Source organism: Gossypium hirsutum, chromosome D10 (genome assembly GCF_007990345.1).
Source record: "Gossypium hirsutum isolate 1008001.06 chromosome D10, Gossypium_hirsutum_v2.1, whole genome shotgun sequence".
Classification (NCBI taxonomy): Eukaryota; Viridiplantae; Streptophyta; class Magnoliopsida; order Malvales; family Malvaceae; genus Gossypium; species Gossypium hirsutum.
In genome coordinates this window covers 21,774,317-21,791,068 of record NC_053446.1, presented here as the reverse complement: position 1 = coordinate 21,791,068, position 16,752 = coordinate 21,774,317, and the positions used below count along the sequence as shown (strand labels likewise).

At 32.1% G+C, this 16,752-nt stretch overlaps 2 protein-coding genes across 4 annotated transcripts; one reads left to right on the top strand and one right to left on the bottom strand.

Annotated features, from left to right (window-relative positions):
• Positions 1-1,945: 1,945 nt before the first annotated feature.
• Positions 1,946-3,853, bottom strand: LOC107914618 (GDT1-like protein 5). The gene is made up of 3 exons (XM_016843574.2): positions 3,569-3,853; positions 2,791-2,849; positions 1,946-2,608 (listed from the first exon to the last, which is right to left on the bottom strand). The coding sequence occupies exons 1-3, from the start codon at positions 3,617-3,619 to the stop codon at positions 2,476-2,478; spliced, it is 243 nt and encodes an 80-aa protein (XP_016699063.1). The 5' UTR covers positions 3,620-3,853; the 3' UTR covers positions 1,946-2,475.
• Positions 3,854-10,409: 6,556 nt separating this feature from the next.
• On the top strand, positions 10,410-16,455 carry LOC107914617 (lysine--tRNA ligase, cytoplasmic). Of its 3 annotated transcripts, none has more exons than XM_016843572.2 (17): positions 10,410-10,604; positions 10,749-10,827; positions 11,639-11,707; positions 11,813-11,978; positions 12,074-12,167; positions 13,093-13,178; positions 13,316-13,425; positions 13,505-13,567; positions 13,826-13,951; positions 14,043-14,325; positions 14,438-14,534; positions 14,624-14,780; positions 15,211-15,354; positions 15,467-15,535; positions 15,628-15,771; positions 15,891-15,942; positions 16,074-16,455. In XM_016843572.2, the coding sequence occupies exons 1-17, from the start codon at positions 10,519-10,521 to the stop codon at positions 16,085-16,087; spliced, it is 1,839 nt and encodes a 612-aa protein (XP_016699061.1). In that variant the 5' UTR covers positions 10,410-10,518; the 3' UTR covers positions 16,088-16,455. The 3 variants fall into 3 exon arrangements, with proteins under 3 accessions (XP_016699061.1, XP_016699059.1, XP_016699062.1); XM_016843570.2 differs by having other exon boundaries at positions 16,071-16,455; XM_016843573.2 differs by having other exon boundaries at positions 16,042-16,455.
• Positions 16,456-16,752: the final 297 nt, after the last annotated feature.

The window sequence follows — 16,752 nt, the reverse complement described above, 5'->3', positions numbered from 1 at the left end:
CATACTTTTATTTCTAACAATTTATTCACTCTATACTGTTATTACTATTAAATTTATTTTATTAAATTTAGATTCATTACATCGTTATTTCTTTAATTGCATGTTTACTTTTCTTTATTAATTGAGAAATAGTTCCTTAATAAAATGATGGAATAAAATTGGATATTATATTTTCTTTTTATCTCATTATATAGCTGGAATTTTTTTATACATGACGTTTTATTTTTTCTTCAAGAAAATGACCCACAAATCTCTATTAGTTCAAATTATATGGTTTTTCTTTTTAGCTAGAAATTACTTGAGCAATACTGTTTTCCTAGGTCCAAAACCGAATTTACAATCCATAAACCTTTTTCTTTAAAATAAAACAAGATGGTGGATCCGACTTGTCATATAAAACTCGTAATTTGATTAAAAATATCAAAAGTTAATTAAAAAAATGTTTTTCGTCGGAAAGTATATCATATATATTATAATTTCATACATCTCAACCATTAAAATTTGAATTTATTTTCTATATATAATTCAGATTAAAAATTTTAGAATACAAGAATAAAAATTGTGAAATGAAAAGGAATAATTTCCCTTTATCATGTAACTAAAATTTGATGAAAATCCAAGTAACAAGAGATTTTGGAAAAGAAGACTTGTCAACCAAATAAAATGATACATAATGATTAGTCATAACTCAAATAGATTAGTTCAGTTGTAAAAGAAAAAAATTAAATGGCCTATAATTCTCACTTTGGCCGAGGGTTAGCCTCCTAATTGGGCTCACTTTCATGAGCGTTTCTTGAACTTGCTCTATAAACTGACATGTTGCTTAAACTGAAAAAGTGTCTAAAGAGAGTTGTCCAAGAATGCTAAAGATAACCTTTGTGAGCATCCCATACATGATTGGTCCCTTTTTCTTAGTCCAAGCAGTAAATTCAAGCAGCAAAGTCAAAATTCCAGCGGCAAACTCAAGCAACAGAGTGAATATGCAAACAAACAAATTCTGACAAGCGAAACAGAAATAAAAATTTTCATCCTAACAAATGCTTAAATAACAAACACATTGATAGCAATAACAAATTCTCACAAACAGCAGAGTCAACATTCAAGCAGCAGAGTCAATATGCAAACAAACAAATTACAAGCAAAAAGAATGCTATTTATGGGATGTAATCTCTCTTTATTTCTAGATGCAAAATCTTGTTCTAATAATAACATATTTTTGTTAGCTGATTAATCATAATGCTCAAGTGCTTCATGGGAGAGTGAGTGAAGTGATGTCTTTTACAAAGGCTGGACATGAACAAAAGGAAAAATGAGCTCTTAAAAGAAAAGAAGAAATTGTTTTTCAACCATTTTATCTGGAAAAGTTAACCAAATAGAACTTTAAAAAATATGGGACGATGATTTGTTGAAGAAAATGGCTCTAACAACTCTCCAAAATAACTTTAAACAGCCTCTTATTTTTAATATGTTTAAATAATTTTATCTTTAATAGCATGCTATTATTTATTTTATTTTATTGATAGTTTATAAATTTATATACATTGAATATAAATCTAAAACAATAAAGCTCGGTAACAATAAATCTAAAATAATATAAATGGGAAACACGAGTTTAATAAAATGGCTTAAGTTATCTATACTCTACTTCCTTTACAGTAACTCTTGATACAAGCACTGGAGTTATTAAAGAAGAAACACAATAATTTACAAAACTGTTCCTAAACCAATAACATGTTCAAGTACACACTTCTTTCATATTTGCAATAAACATCATCAGCAAAATCAAGGATAAATCTATCAATATGACATATAGAACAACTTGTAGTATACTAATATGCTACATCACTTTTGATAGTGAGAAAGAAAAAGAACATAAGCACAATAAAGGGCACACCTGGTGAGCAATAAAAGCACCTATAATTTACTTATGCCCTTACCTTCAGAGTTTCAAGTTATTTCCTCATCTTAACATATTTCTAAAAGAATCAGTTGGTATCTGAAAGTACAGAATATGTAACAAGCTTCATCAACAAAGACATGACGTATACAAGGCATATTTGCCTGTGAACAACAGAGCTTTGTACTACAAGCTAGGAGAATAAAAAGCACATGATATAAAGCTTATATACAGCATCAATTCCATTGCAACAAGGCAAACTCTGGTTTAAATTATGACCGCCCAAAATCATTGTCAAAGCAAAAGAGAAATTTAAAAACCTGTACTTCCAATTATGACAGCCCAAAATCATTGTCAAAGTGAAATTTCCAAATATGACAGCCCAAAAATCTTGCACAAGGGTAAATTGAAACCATGCACCAAGGCAAACTAAACTTGCACTTGAAGAGAAAAGCTAGGCGAGCAAGGGGAACGCAACAAATATTATTTTAAGAGTATTTACTTGAAAAGAACTCCACACGAGAGTGCAATCTGCATCAAAATAGATATAAACTTGGTTTTACTAGTTGCTCGCCAAATTAAATGCAAAACATTGCTGTCGCATAAGGAAAAGAAGGAAAAATATGGATTTGGATTGCAATTTTCTCAGATATCTGAGATGTCGGCCTTTTTCCTTCAAGTACAGCAGCAGTGGTGCATAGCACTTGTCCTCTGAGAAAAAGGAAAAAAATTGAAGAAACCTTACTAATCACTAATCGGCATATACAAAGTGAAGATATATAAACATATAAAGTGGAAACAACACTATATACGTACAGAGTTGTTTCAAAATATTGAGGAAATAGCAATGCTTCAGTACATATGTATAGATATCTAATGGTAGTAGAACTTACAAAATTCCACCAAGGACCACACCAAGTGGATTCTCATCTGCAGCCAAACCGGTAGCAAGCTAGAAAGACAGTGAAATCAGTCCAACATGATAAACATGCAATAGTCTTGTTAAAGAAGATGCAAAAATATGAAATTGAAACAAAAAAGGTGGAACTAACAAAAAGCCTAAACAAACCCTAAATTGAAGAAATACTATGCCTAATTTTATGAAAATGATACCTAATTCAACAGAAGAAAAAAAATTTAAATGCATCAAATAAAAATGAAAAATAAATTTAAAAAAGAAAAGAACTGCAGAGGTTAGGAGCAACGCTATTCTCGACCGAGAAAGGGAGTAATCCCACCCCGAAATGGAAAGTCCTAAAATTAAACAAATTTGATTATGAAAACTACATTTGAAAATTTTTTACCCATCACCACTATACTTAATAGTTTATGAAAAACAAATAATTGGGTGATGAAGGGGGAAAGGAAGAGGGTTGTCTGTCTTAGGAGCAGCGCTATACTAGAAATGATAAAGAGCAAGAGCAAGAAAAGGTTTTACTATTTTTTTACCAATAAAGAGCAAAAGAAGAGTGTTTTACCAATTATTTCCCGAGAAAGCGAGGGAAAGAGCAAGAAAATCTAGGGCTTCTTCTTTGGGCAGGAAAAAAGGGGAAAGAGAAATGTAATGATAATTGATGGACTTTTAACAATAATAAAAAGAAAAGTAAAATTTTCTGAAGAAACTACATAATAAGCAAGTAAATTAAACAAAGAGAAAAGACATACACAAACCTTTGAAGTTAAATGATAGTTACAGCCTCCAAAATAAGACAAAAAGCTCATTAGGGAAGAAGCTCGATGGGTTTGAGAAAGAAATCAAGACTGGAATTGTGAGGTTGGTATATTTGAGATTTGCTGGTTAGGAAAGAAGCTCGTGAAAAATGAGGGCATAGATGGATTTCTCTATTCATCAAAGCTATTGAATTGGGATTCCGAAGGGGAACTGAGGAATGGCTATTCCGTGCCTAGCAACAATAGACAACTTAAATAGCCCCGCCCGTAATTGAATTTACCCTAACCACACATCTGTTTGGGAGAGTTTGACTATGGAAATCAGAATCTGGCCTGAATGGAATTGTAACGGCTTGATTTTTACTGGTGACGGAACGGTAATTTTAGAATTATAATTTTTTATCTTGTCAACTCGTAAATATTATTCGTAAATATTATTTTTAAAATATTTATGTAGTCATTAGAGTCATATTAAAATTTGGTTATAAAATTTAACGTTTAGATAATTAATTAAGGAAAAATAACTAAATTGAAAAGGTGCAAAATTTAGTAAATCTTGAATTTTATTGGTTTGATAGCCTAATTAGTAAATGAAAAGGGACTTAAGCAATAATTAGTCCATAAGATTATTAATGGAGAATAATAGGCTTTTAAATTGTTAAATTAAAAGGTTATAATTAAGGGCAAATTTGTAATTTAATAAATTAACAAAAGATTAATAAAACATAAAAAAATATTTAGTCATCGTCTTTCTTAGTTTCTACCACCGAAAATCAAAAGAAAATATCCATTTTTGAAGCTTCAAATTCGGTTAAGCATAAAATCTTTGCATGTAAGTGAAATTCATACTCTTTCTTATAATTTTTATGTTTTTAATATCGTTGCAATTAGGTCTAGCTAGCCCATACCTTTGTTTTTTAATCTGTTAAAAATTTTAGAAGCTTCGATTGATGAATCTTGATTTTTTTTATGAATATCATGTATTTGAAGCTTATATTGTGTTGTTTGATGATTTTGTAAAGTGATTTTTGTTAGATTTTGATTTTAGGATTAAATTGTGAATATGTCAACATTTTAGGGTTTGATAGTGAATTTAATGTACATTAAGGTCTGTTTAAGGGCCTATTATATTTGCATGGAATATTGACTTGAGAAAAATGGTTAATTTGATGAATTTCGAGTTAATGAACTAAATTGTAAAAGTTATAAAAGTTATGGGTAATTGTGTAAATTTAAAAATAAAAGGGTATAAATTGTAATGTGAATTAAAATCTGAAATATAAGCTAATAATTAAAGATTTTTACATTTTAGATCAAGATCCAGTTGAAACTAGTGGAAAAGGAAAAAATAGCGGAATAGTTCATAAACTTCTGCAACTACTACAATTCAGTCCAGGTAAGTTCGTACGATTTAAAATTTAACATATATATGAATTGTTGGATGATACAAAATGGTATAATAGATATATTTAATTATTGTTAATGAAAGGTTATCTGAAAGATGTTATTGAATTTGATTTTTGGATCGGATTAAAAGCGGGATAGAGTATAGTCGGGATATGGTGTGTTATGGGGGATTGGAGTAGAGATGGTTGTGAAGTAATATATATATGTTTCCCAGGTAAACCAAGGTTCAGCATTTGTTGCGAACACTCGTGTTATACTCTTTGTTTTGGTGTGTTTCGGTTAGATTAGCTCTTCAGAGCTATTGGTGTGTTTTGAATGGATTAGCTCTTATGAGCATTTGGTGTGCTTTGGATGGACTAGCTCTTATGAGCATCTGGTGTGTTTTGGTGGGATTTTCAATGTACTTTTATCTATAAGTCGTTCATCGAATTGAAAATCTCGATAAGTTAACTTGTTTAGTGTTTTTTGATGGTTTTGTCATGTACTTGAAATTTGAATTGAATTGTACAATTCACTGCTATGATTGTAGATGACAGGGATCACTTATGGTTGTAGTATTATTATTTGATTTGTTGTACTTACGTCGGTAATATTTATTATTTTAGTATGTCAAACTTACTAAGCTTCAATGAGCTTATTTGTGTTATCTTCTATCCTTGTAAATATTCTGAAGGTTGGACGGTCAGATCAGCACTCAAGTCACACTATCCTCTCATTTTCAGTAGTTTTTGGAACGTTTATTTTGAGATTATATGGCATGTAATAGGCTTGTTTGTCATTACTATTGCTCTGAATATGTAAAATATTAAGTATGATTTTAAGTGCAAATAGTTAACTTATATGATATATATGAGAATGAGGTAATATGTTATAATGCAAATATGAATGGTAAGTGGTAATGAAATGTTGTGTTTGAAGTACCTATGATAGGTTCATTGGTTAGATGTTAAGTTTTGTGAATTGGGATATTGTGATTGATGATTCATTTTGAGGTATAATTGTATATATACTTGTGGTATCAATGAGGATATATTGGTTAGGCACTTAGGATATTATTTTGGCATGTTTTTGGCTTGTTTAAAATCACTTTGAATGGGTCTTTTGGCTGGTAAATGAATTACTTAGGGTCTAAGTAAGTTTGAAATGGTAAACTTTTTGTTTAAGGTTCATTTTGAGTCTACACGGGCGTGTGACTTAGCCGTGTGTGACACACGGCCTGGCGACACAACCTTGTGTCATCTGATAAGTTCTTTGGGGTGCAAGTCAATTAATTACACGGCCTGGCACACAGCCTGGCACATTGGTGTGTGGGGCAATTTCGAGTGCTATATGGTTTGGCAAACGAGCGTGTGACATGGCCGTGTGACCCTACACAGAAAGTTACACGGGTGACGACACGGGATAAGACACGGCCGTGGGTCCCTAGTTCGATTGTTACACGACTTGAGACACAGGCATGTGTCTTAGCTGTGTGACCCCTGTTTTGCAAATTTTTTTAACTTTTTCTCAGACTTTCCTAATTTTTACAATTTAGTCCCAAATCGTTTCTAAGGTATTTTTAGGGCATTGAGGGCTCGATATAGGGACGAAATGTATATGTATAATTGTCTTATGATATATTTATGATAATGAATGAATTTATGTTTTAATGTTCAATTTATACAGTAATGCTCTATAACCCTAATTCGGCAACAGATATGGATTAGGGGTGTGACAGGAAGAGCCATTCAGCCCAACCAAACGTGCCATAAGTATTTTGTAAAGCAACGAAAAACACTTATGAATATTAGCTTTCTAAACCACATAAGATTCATTTATCAAAGTATTAATTAAGTATCATGCTTAACATAAATAAACTAAACAATTCGAAACCTAAAATGTAAAAGCGGGAAATAATTAATAATTACAAGCCAGAAAGAATAAAACGATTATAGAAAACTTTAGTGGAAACTTTTAAATAAAAGCAAAATAGGTTGCTAATCCAAGGTTCCTTTGATGCCATTCCGAGTCTTAGTTCTCTACACTATCTAAGAGGTAAAGAAATGAGGAGTGAGTTTTTGGCAACTCAGTGTGAGTCTAATTTTTAAACTATTATATACAATCATTCAAACAATAAAGCATTTAATTTATAGTATGATAACAAATTAACATAATATAATGAACATATAGTAAATCAATGCATGTACAACCTTTATATAATTTTATGCACAGTCATATTAAAATTTTTAATGTTTGCAATATAGTAGCAGTATATATTATTATATGTTTGTTTTTTATGTATTATAAATTATATAATATATAAAAATAACATAATATAAAAATTACAAACTTAAAAACAAGCCGAGCTGGACTTGAGCCTCGAATGTTCAAGCTTGAGCCAAATTCATAATTTAAATGGGCCTACTTTTATTTGTCAAAGCCTATTTTTTGGGCCTAATATTTTTGCCTAAACCATCCAAAATTTCGGGCGAACCTTAAACCTATATCGATAGCCTGTCCCATGAACAGGCCTATGTGTTAGAATCTACTAAAGAGGCGTAAATACAAAATTGACCCTCAAACTATATTGCTTTTCTTACTTAGATAATTCTTTTTTTTGGGGGGGGGGGCAAAAGTAATACCTAAACTATCAATTTTGTCTTATTTTATCGAAGAAAATAGGCACAATGGCTAACTAAGTCTTAGCTTGATTGATATTGCCATTATTGCTAGTACAAGAGGATATGGGTTCGAGCATGTTGAATCGTGTTTATCCTCTATTTAAAAGAGAGTTGGGGATGGGGTATAGATAGTTTTAGGCATTGCATCAAAAAAGAAAATAGACATAATGGTAAATTTATCCCTTAATGTTTACATCTTTTGTTAATTTGGCCCTCGACCTTTAACAAAGAGTTGAATTTGACCATTATCATTTAAAAAAGAGTCGAATATCATTTTGTATGACAATTCACGTGTACTTCATGATATTTTTTAAAATTTTTATGAATTCTATATATACATAGATTAAAATTTGATTTTTTTTTTATTTTTTTAATATTTTTTAATTTTTAAATATTTATTGATGTGGCATAAAATAAATAGTATCATGTTAGCATAGAGTACACATAAACTGTCATGCAGGTTGCCACGCCAACATGGATGAAGAAGCCACATTAAGGAATTGCCCCATAAAGAAAATGTAAAAATAATTACTTATATATATTTAAAATTTATATATTATTTTTATAAATAATAAGTTATGATAAAAAGCAAACACATTTTTATGAATAAATATATTATTTTTATAATATATAATATGGACACGTAAATAATTTATGTTCATACTTTTTAACCATAACTTTTTATAAGTAAATATATTATAACACTTTTATGTCGATTGAGTCTTAGCTCAATTGGCATAGGTATTGTTGTCAACGTAGGAGGACGTGAGTTCTAGTGCGCTAAAGCGCATTATCCTCCTATTTATGGGTTGGGAGGGGTTATAGGTAGTTCTAGGCATTGTCTAAAAAAAATAGATATGATCAAAACGTGTAATGAACATGTGATATAAATTAGCATAAGTCTTTCCCCAAATTAAATTTGTATAAGTTTCTATAATTAAAACTACATACTTTTTGAACAGTGAACCCAAATGTTATAAGGTCGATACTAATTAGGCAAATAGAAAATGTTTTCTTCCACCATATTGTGGGGGTATGATACCATTTGATAGAATGATACTAGACATAAGTGCTATAAACAACTAACAAACTCTTTAATTTGAGATATATAAGGCTTCGAAATGTGGTTCGGAAGATATTTATTGTTCTAAAAAATATTTTCTATATTAACATCTCCTTAGTATAACATAAAAGAAAAACAAGGTTGGATTATGCAAACATGTTGCATATTTCATAACTTCAATAAAAGGTGGAATTAAGATGATTTATACTTTGAAGAGTATATGGAAGAAAGAGATCTTGATAATCTTAATTATGCAAATTCAAATTCAAATGATGATAAACTCAGGTAAAGACCAACAAATGATGATAAAAAGCATATGTTAAGTATTAAATAAGGAATAACTCAACAAATATGCACTAAAACAATTAGATAAAAATTGCATATGATGTTTATTTTTCTTTCTATTTTTTTATTAACCATATTATCAACCACTTTTTCAGACTAACATAATATATATGATGATTTGATTTTAATTTTTGTTACTTATTTAGAAATTATTTTTATCAAGATTCAAATAGGTTCTACTAAACCCTAAAAACTTTTCTCTTTTTTCTCCAAGCCTTTTGCTTCTTATATTTTGTTTTGCTCAGCGGCGATGCCAACCTCCGGGCTGGTTATCGTTCACTTTTTTCTCTCTCCCACCAACTCTTTCTTTCTTTCTTCTTCACATTCACTCCATATGTCTTCTCTCTTTTTCAGTTTGCAGATATATTTTGTAGGTATCTTTGTTATTTTCACAAGTTGTGATGGATAGATGACAATGCTTATTGTTTGCTAAAACTCCACTGGCCACCAGTAGTTTTTCTTGGAAAGTGGGTGGCTCTTCGTCATCTTTTTAATTTATTTCTATTTTGAGAATATTTTAGAATAATAAATGATTTCGCAAGTCGATTTAGACCCATGTTGTCTTAAGTTTTAAATTTTTTTGTTTGTTTTTCCATTGTTTAATAAGTTTTCAGTTTTAGAAGTTTTTGTCTACTCTTGTAGCACGATTTTTAGTATTCCTTATGCATGTAATCTTAGTTTTATAAGTAATTTTAGGGATGATTTTATTGTCGTCCTTTGTAGTTTGGTGAATGCTAGATTCTTTTGATGATTTTTGTTCGCCGCTTTGGACCATCCGGGGCTGATTTCGTTATCGTGTTAAGTGCATGCAATCACTCCAGATATGTCATGCTTGAGTTTTGACAAAGCCAATTATCAACGTGTTATAATGTTTTATTGATGTTAAGGCTAAATCATTTGTTGTGTTGGTGGAGTTTGTCTTTTACCATTTACGACGAGTGTTTGTTATTTTTTTCCTAGATTGTATGGTTCCATTCATTGAATGAATTAAAATTTACCTTTAAATTTTTTTTATTATGCTAATACTTTTTTATAGTAATTAATATTTTTAAAATTATAAATTATGTAACTGTGTAATTATAATATATACTACCAAACATGATATAAAAAATTACGATGTAATCACGTTCTATCAACTAAAGATGTCTAGAAAATTATAATTATCTATAACTACTATACTAATAATTACACTTTCATTTCAACCAAACACTTAAAAATTAAAAAAAATATAATGGAGTAAAACATACCAATTACAATAATTATCTAAACATGAAATCTTTATGAGTAATTAAACACAAATCTAATCATTACCTTGATTAAATAAGGAAAGTGTTTTAGTTTTAACTTTGAGGGCCAGCCTTAAAAAAAGAAAAAAAACACTGCTTGTTTTAAAACCCTAGCTCAAGTCGCGCCGTTTCTTTTAACATTTTTCGCTTCATCTTGACGCCACACTCTCTCTTTGTCTCTCTGTCGAAATGGAAGGCTCAGTCGAAGAAACGGCGAAAGCAGTTTCCGATTTAGCATTGGATTCGTCTGCTGCCGGTGAAACTCAGAGCAAAAAGTACTTTTTCTTTCCTCTCTCCGTCTCTACTTGTTTGGTTGATGACAAAATCAACATAGAAGTCCGAAGAGAATAAAAAGGATAGGATTCTTTGATTATTAATCTGACTTTTGTTTTATCCAATTACATTAAATGTGTTGCCAGTGCTCGTAAGAAGGAACTTAAAAATAAGCAGAGGGAAGAGGAGCGTCGCCGTAAGGAGGAGGAGAAAGCAGCCAAACAGGTATTGCATTGTATTTTTTAAATATTATTTTATCTCATTCATTATGCAAACTGTGAATTCTGATACAAAAGCGAAGTAGATTTTTAAATGCTAGAATTTAAAAATTTTCTTCTTTTTGAATAAAAAAGCATGGTTTTAGTTTTATATGGAATGATCAAGCATTTAATTTCGTGTTACTTTTAGCTATTTGCTTTCGGGAACAATAATGTGCATTCATATGTAGTAAAATAATGATAAGCAGAGTCATAGTTTCTCCTCAAAACATATAGCACGTTCATTTTTATGGAATGCGTACTATAATTTTGTTTTCTTAATAATGGAAAATCTGTAAAAATATAAACATACATTCGTTAAAAAGCTGATTAGTTGTTCTCGAAAGTTATGTTTTAGGTTTTTACCTCCGAACTTTAGGAAGTAAAAGGTAAAAAGTTCAAAGTACAAACAGTGAAAGTAACAGCTGAATGAAGCCTTAACTTTTACTAATTTGTTCTATCATGGCTATAAAGCATAGCAAACACAAGTTGGGGTCAGTGAGAAATGAATCTGCTCAGTGTAGAGTGTTAGATATATATGCTAATATGCTAATGCATTTGAATGCAGTGGCTTAGACGCAAAGCTAACATCCATGGTCTTACTGATCATTAAATTGCTGCATGTAGAACGGAACCGGTAATGAAATTTGGGTTTTAATTAATATTAAATATTGGATGTGGACAACTGGTATTATCTTCTTCATTGTGTTATTTGTGATTGCTCGAACCTTACAATTTCATTATGATATCTTTGATAGCCAAAATATGTTTTTCTTCAGGCTGCAGCCAAGGTGAGCACACAAAGTCAGAAACATGCAGCCGCTGATGACGAAGATATGGATCCCACGGTATAGTTTACTGGTTGCTATAATGATGCTTTTTCACAATGCAAAATTCATAAAGATTTCAGTGAGCTCTTGGATATAATCTTAAGATTAACCTTTTCTTGTCAGCAATTCCACGAGAACAGGCTGAAATTTCTTGCGGCCCAAAAGGCAGAGGGGAAAAATCCTTATCCTCATAAATTCTTCACATCAATGTCTATCGTTGAATATATAGATAAATATGGAAGCCTAGGCAATGGGGAGCATATTGAGGATGCCACAGTATCTTTAGCCGGTATTCAAATGAGGCACTCCTACTCCCATCATATACCCTCCAATATATCATGTTTTTCATTTATGAATGGCTCTATCATGTTTATTTCATACTAGGGCGAATTATGAGCAAAAGGGCATCCAGCTCAAAGCTGTTCTTCTATGACTTGCATGGCGGTGGTGCCAAAGTCCAGGTTATGGCTGATGCGAGGTACATAACCAATTTTATCATAAGACTTGTGTTTTCTTATTTATTCTCCAAATTTCCTCTTGTTATGTGAAGGTTTATGGGAAATTCAAGGTAAAGCCAATTACTTTATCCTTGATGCTAGATTTTCTCTGCATTTCTCACTCAATGGCAACAAAAGACGCAGCACTTTTTGGTGCATCATCCAGCTAAATAAATGAGCATGCTATAGATATTTTATACATTTTATTTCATAGCTACAAAAAGCTACGTTTTTAGGTTGGTATCCTTCTAAATAATTGAGTTTGTGGTGCATATCTTTATTTTATCTTGTCTGTTGTTGTTAACTGTTTTTGAGTCTTCTTGTGGTACTTGATACCCCCTTAAATGAAGGCTATTTTAGATTATTATTATATTTAACAGTAGGTTTGCTATATCTTTTGCTATCTACATCTTGCGAAGAAGATTTTCCTTGCTTTGTGGTGACTTTTTATTTTTGAGCTCATTGGAATCCATGAAACAGCTAGAAAAGCTTGGACATATATATTTAACTCCAAAAAAGCTATTGCTAGCATTTGAAAAGCTTTCTTGCTTACCTAAAATAAACTTGTATTAATCACTGAAAATGCTACACGTGATATTTTACCTGCCTCTTTTGCCAATCATAGGGACAATGGTTGAAATTTCATTATGATTCAATGTTTTATTTGCTCTCCTATATTAGCCACATAATCTCCTTTTTCTAAATGTTCAGATTTATTTAATCTGTTGCAAAACTATATTTATTGAGCGCATGTTTGTAAATAAATAGATTAACTGAAAGTAATTAATGTAAATACATAAAAGTATTTTGGAGGCATTCCCTCGGCATCCTGTTTCCTTTCTTTCCAATGTGCAGCTTCATTCTCATCCCTCTTCTTTTGTACTTTTCGTTCTTCTGTTATTGTAGCAAGTCAGGCTTGGATGAAGCTGAATTCGCAAAATTCCATTCAACTGTGAAGCGTGGTGATATAGTTGGTGTCACTGGGTTTCCAGGTTGGGATTATATACATTCATCATAGACAATCCTCTTTCCCCTTCTTTTTTGGGTTAAAATGAACTATTTTCTAGAATTCCCCCCTTCTCATAGCTCTGTTTTTCGCATTTAAAATTTTGTTCTTTGCTTCTTTTAGGCAAAACTAAGAGAGGAGAGTTGAGCATCTTTCCAAAGTCATTTTTAGTTTTATCCCATTGTCTCCATATGATGCCAAGGCAAAAAGCAGGCCCTGATGCCAGCGTGAAGGTAAACCAATGTGTGGTGTGATTGTTTAATTTTTGTTAAGAACTTTTGATGGTAACAATGTTTCCTCATTTCTTTTCAGAAAACTGATGTATGGATCCCAGGAAGTACTAGGAATCCCGAAACATATATTTTGAAGGATCAGGTATTATTTACTTAATGACCGTAACATTGTTCATGTTAAATAAAGAATGGGATGGTTATTTAGGAACTGATCTTTTCATACATACTGGTTGTTATATTTTTTCTCCTGTCTTTCTTTTTTTTGGTTCATCTTATTGGCTAATATTACTCAAAAACTGTATGATGCAAGTGTGTGGTAGTCATTCTAAATGTTTTATATTGTCAATTCTTGATGCTCTGAATTGAATTGGTTCTCATTGGCTTTTGTTTTGCATGCTAGGAAACTCGTTATCGCCAACGTTATCTTGATTTGATGTTAAACCTTGAGGTTCGTCAAATATTCAAGACTCGGTCAAAGATCATTTCTTATGTGAGGAGCTTTCTTGACAATCTTGATTTCTTGGAGGTTAGTCATCTGTTCATTGTATCAAATCATCGGTTTTCTTTATGTTTCTTCTTTTGCTGCGGTTTTATTAATGTGAGTATTTTATCTTTAGGTTGAAACTCCCATGATGAACATGATTGCTGGAGGTGCAGCTGCCCGTCCATTTGTAACCCATCACAATGAATTAAATATGAAGCTCTATATGCGTATTGCACCCGAGTTATATCTTAAGGAGCTAGTAGTTGGTGGACTGGATCGTGTGTATGAGATTGGAAAACAGTTTAGAAATGAGGGCATTGATTTGACTCACAATCCTGAATTCACTACCTGTGAGTTCTATATGGCTTTTGCTGACTATAATGACTTGATGGAGCTTACTGAAAAAATGTTGAGTGGTAAGTAACAAAAAATGGCTTGACATTGGAAGATACCATCCAGTTTGTTGGTTTTCTTCTCATTCTCTTTTCCAAATTTGTGGAATTTCCGGACCTGATCAATCTCCAACAGGGATGGTCAAGGAACTTACAGGCAGCTATAAAATTAAATACCATGCAAATGGCCTTGACAATGCTCCAATTGAGATTGATTTCACTCCACCTTTCAGGTTTAGGAATCATCTTTACTCATGAAACAAAACAGAAAACAGCGTTGGAATTGTCTTTTGTTAATAAATTTTGAAACTAATTTTTACAGGAGGCTTGACATGGTAGAGGAGTTAGAGAAGATGGCTAACCTCAACATACCCAAGGACTTTTCCAGTGATGAAACTAACAAGTATTTGGCAGATGCATGTGCAAAGCTCGAGATTAAATGCCCCCCTCCTCAAACTACAGCACGTTTGTTGGATAAAGTATGTCTTCTGTGTTTCCTTTCTTTGCATATTTGTGTGACTCAAGGTTCTACTGGAACTTTTCATTTAGTAATAAACTTTATGCAATCTGGAGGGGTACACACCATCAAATGCCCCCTTCGAGGGAGTTTCATGGTCCAAGACTTTGTTCCCCGCCACTCCCCTTTATTTTTTTGGCATTATTATTGTATTCATGTATTATTTGATTCTTGTAAATGTGAACCTGTTTTTTGCTTCTTTGTGTATATGCACTTGTAATGGGATTGTGTGGTGATGTTAGGAGATATGTTTTTGAGGTTGTGAACCATCCCAACAGGGTAGTATGTGTCTTTGCTCACCATTGGCCGGTAACACATGGGGAGTGGGGCCTATGCATGAATGCATGTGTTTCTGATAGAAGTTTTAATCATTTTTCTCTTCTTAATTGCAGCTTGTTGGGCATTTTCTAGAAGAGACGTGTGTGAATCCTACTTTCATCATCAACCATCCTGAAATAATGAGTCCTTTGGCAAAATGGCATAGGTCAAAACCAGGGCTGACTGAACGTTTCGAGCTGTTTATCAACAAACATGAAGTATGTTTATTCAACTTCATAAATCTAGTTTTTTCTTCCTTCAAAAAAAAAAACAAAATTTCTTCTCCAATTTACTTAGGCTTACAGTTTTTCTTATTTTCTAACTGTTCAGCTTTGCAATGCATACACTGAGTTGAATGATCCTGTTGTACAACGTCAACGATTTGCTGAACAACTGAAGGTATGAAACACTGTTATGACTGTCGTGCAGTTGTGCTGTGGTTAATTTAGATTGTGTAGGGGTTTTTTCTTATAGTGATGTTGGAATATCAGGATCGACAATCTGGTGATGATGAAGCTATGGCTCTAGATGAAACATTCTGTACTGCACTTGAGTATGGATTGCCGCCAACTGGTGGTTGGGGATTGGGTATCGATCGGCTAGCTATGCTATTAACAGATTCACAGAATATCAAGGTCACTCTCTCTCTCTCTCTCTCTCTCATATGTTTGTTTATGTTTTTTTTGCATCAGTCATCCATGTGATTCTGTAGTTTGACTCTGGTGACTCATAATCTCGTGTGCTCTTTGAACAGGAGGTTCTTCTCTTCCCAGCCATGAAACCTCAGGATGAACCATCCACTAAAGGTTAATTACTTCCATTTCACACCTTCCATTTCCCCTCATTTCTTGATTCTTTTTGAAGTCCCGAGTCTGATTATTTTTCATGTTTTATTGAATTTCTAGCATGACACGTGATAGTTTGATTGTTTTAGCAGCTCCAGCAACTTAGGGAGTTGAACCTGCCAAAATCTGACTCATCGCCTTGATCTACTATGTTTGCTGTAAACCAGTGGTGAGATCTGTCAAGTTTTTGGCGTCGATTTTGTCTTGAAAGAATATTGCAGTTGACATTCAACCCTCTTATGTGTTTGCTAGTATAGATAGGTGTTTTATCATACACGCTAGAAGTCACGTCACCTCCATCCATTGTTTATGATTACCTTAACTGAATATAATATAGTCATGTCTCATGTGGAATGGAACCAAAATTGAATTCAGAATTGTGTGGAGGTGTAGTCAGGCATTTTTCCTAGTTAAGTTGCAGCAAATATTTTCTGCTATTGGGATGTGATTTAGAATGGAAATTTCTTTTTAGAATTTTATTTGGCTATTACGCTTGTTTTGCTGTCTAACGAGAAGGAAGAGAGAGTATTTTAAAAAACATTGAAAAGAATTTAATCTCCCCTATTTTATAATAATTTACAATATTTTAAAATTTTGTTTTTAATATTTCCCTGTAGTGACTTGAGGTTTGTTATTATTTTGAAAAATGAATTGAGGCTTATTCTTGGTATAGATTTTGAGTACTTTTTAATGGTAGCACGGCGTATTATGAGGTGTTATGGGTCGAGTTTTAGATGTGATGTTAATAACATGATATCCTACTTTTCGAGT

Excerpts from the sequence above, each read along its gene's own strand:
- LOC107914617 (XM_016843570.2), top strand. The coding sequence starts at position 10,519 with ATGGAAGGCTCAGTCGAAGAAACGGCGAAAGCAGTTTCCGATTTAGCA. Across the intron at positions 11,708-11,812 it reads ACGAAGATATGGATCCCACG|CAATTCCACGAGAACAGGCT; the intron begins GTATAGTTTACT and ends TTTTCTTGTCAG. Across the intron at positions 13,568-13,825 it reads CATATATTTTGAAGGATCAG|GAAACTCGTTATCGCCAACG; the intron begins GTATTATTTACT and ends TTTGCATGCTAG.
- LOC107914618 (XM_016843574.2), bottom strand. The coding sequence starts at position 3,619 with ATGAGCTTTTTGTCTTATTTTGGAGGCTGTAACTATCATTTAACTTCA. Across the intron at positions 2,850-3,568 it reads ACTATCATTTAACTTCAAAG|CTTGCTACCGGTTTGGCTGC; the intron begins GTTTGTGTATGT and ends CTGTCTTTCTAG. Across the intron at positions 2,609-2,790 it reads GTGGTCCTTGGTGGAATTTT|AGGACAAGTGCTATGCACCA; the intron begins GTAAGTTCTACT and ends CCTTTTTCTCAG.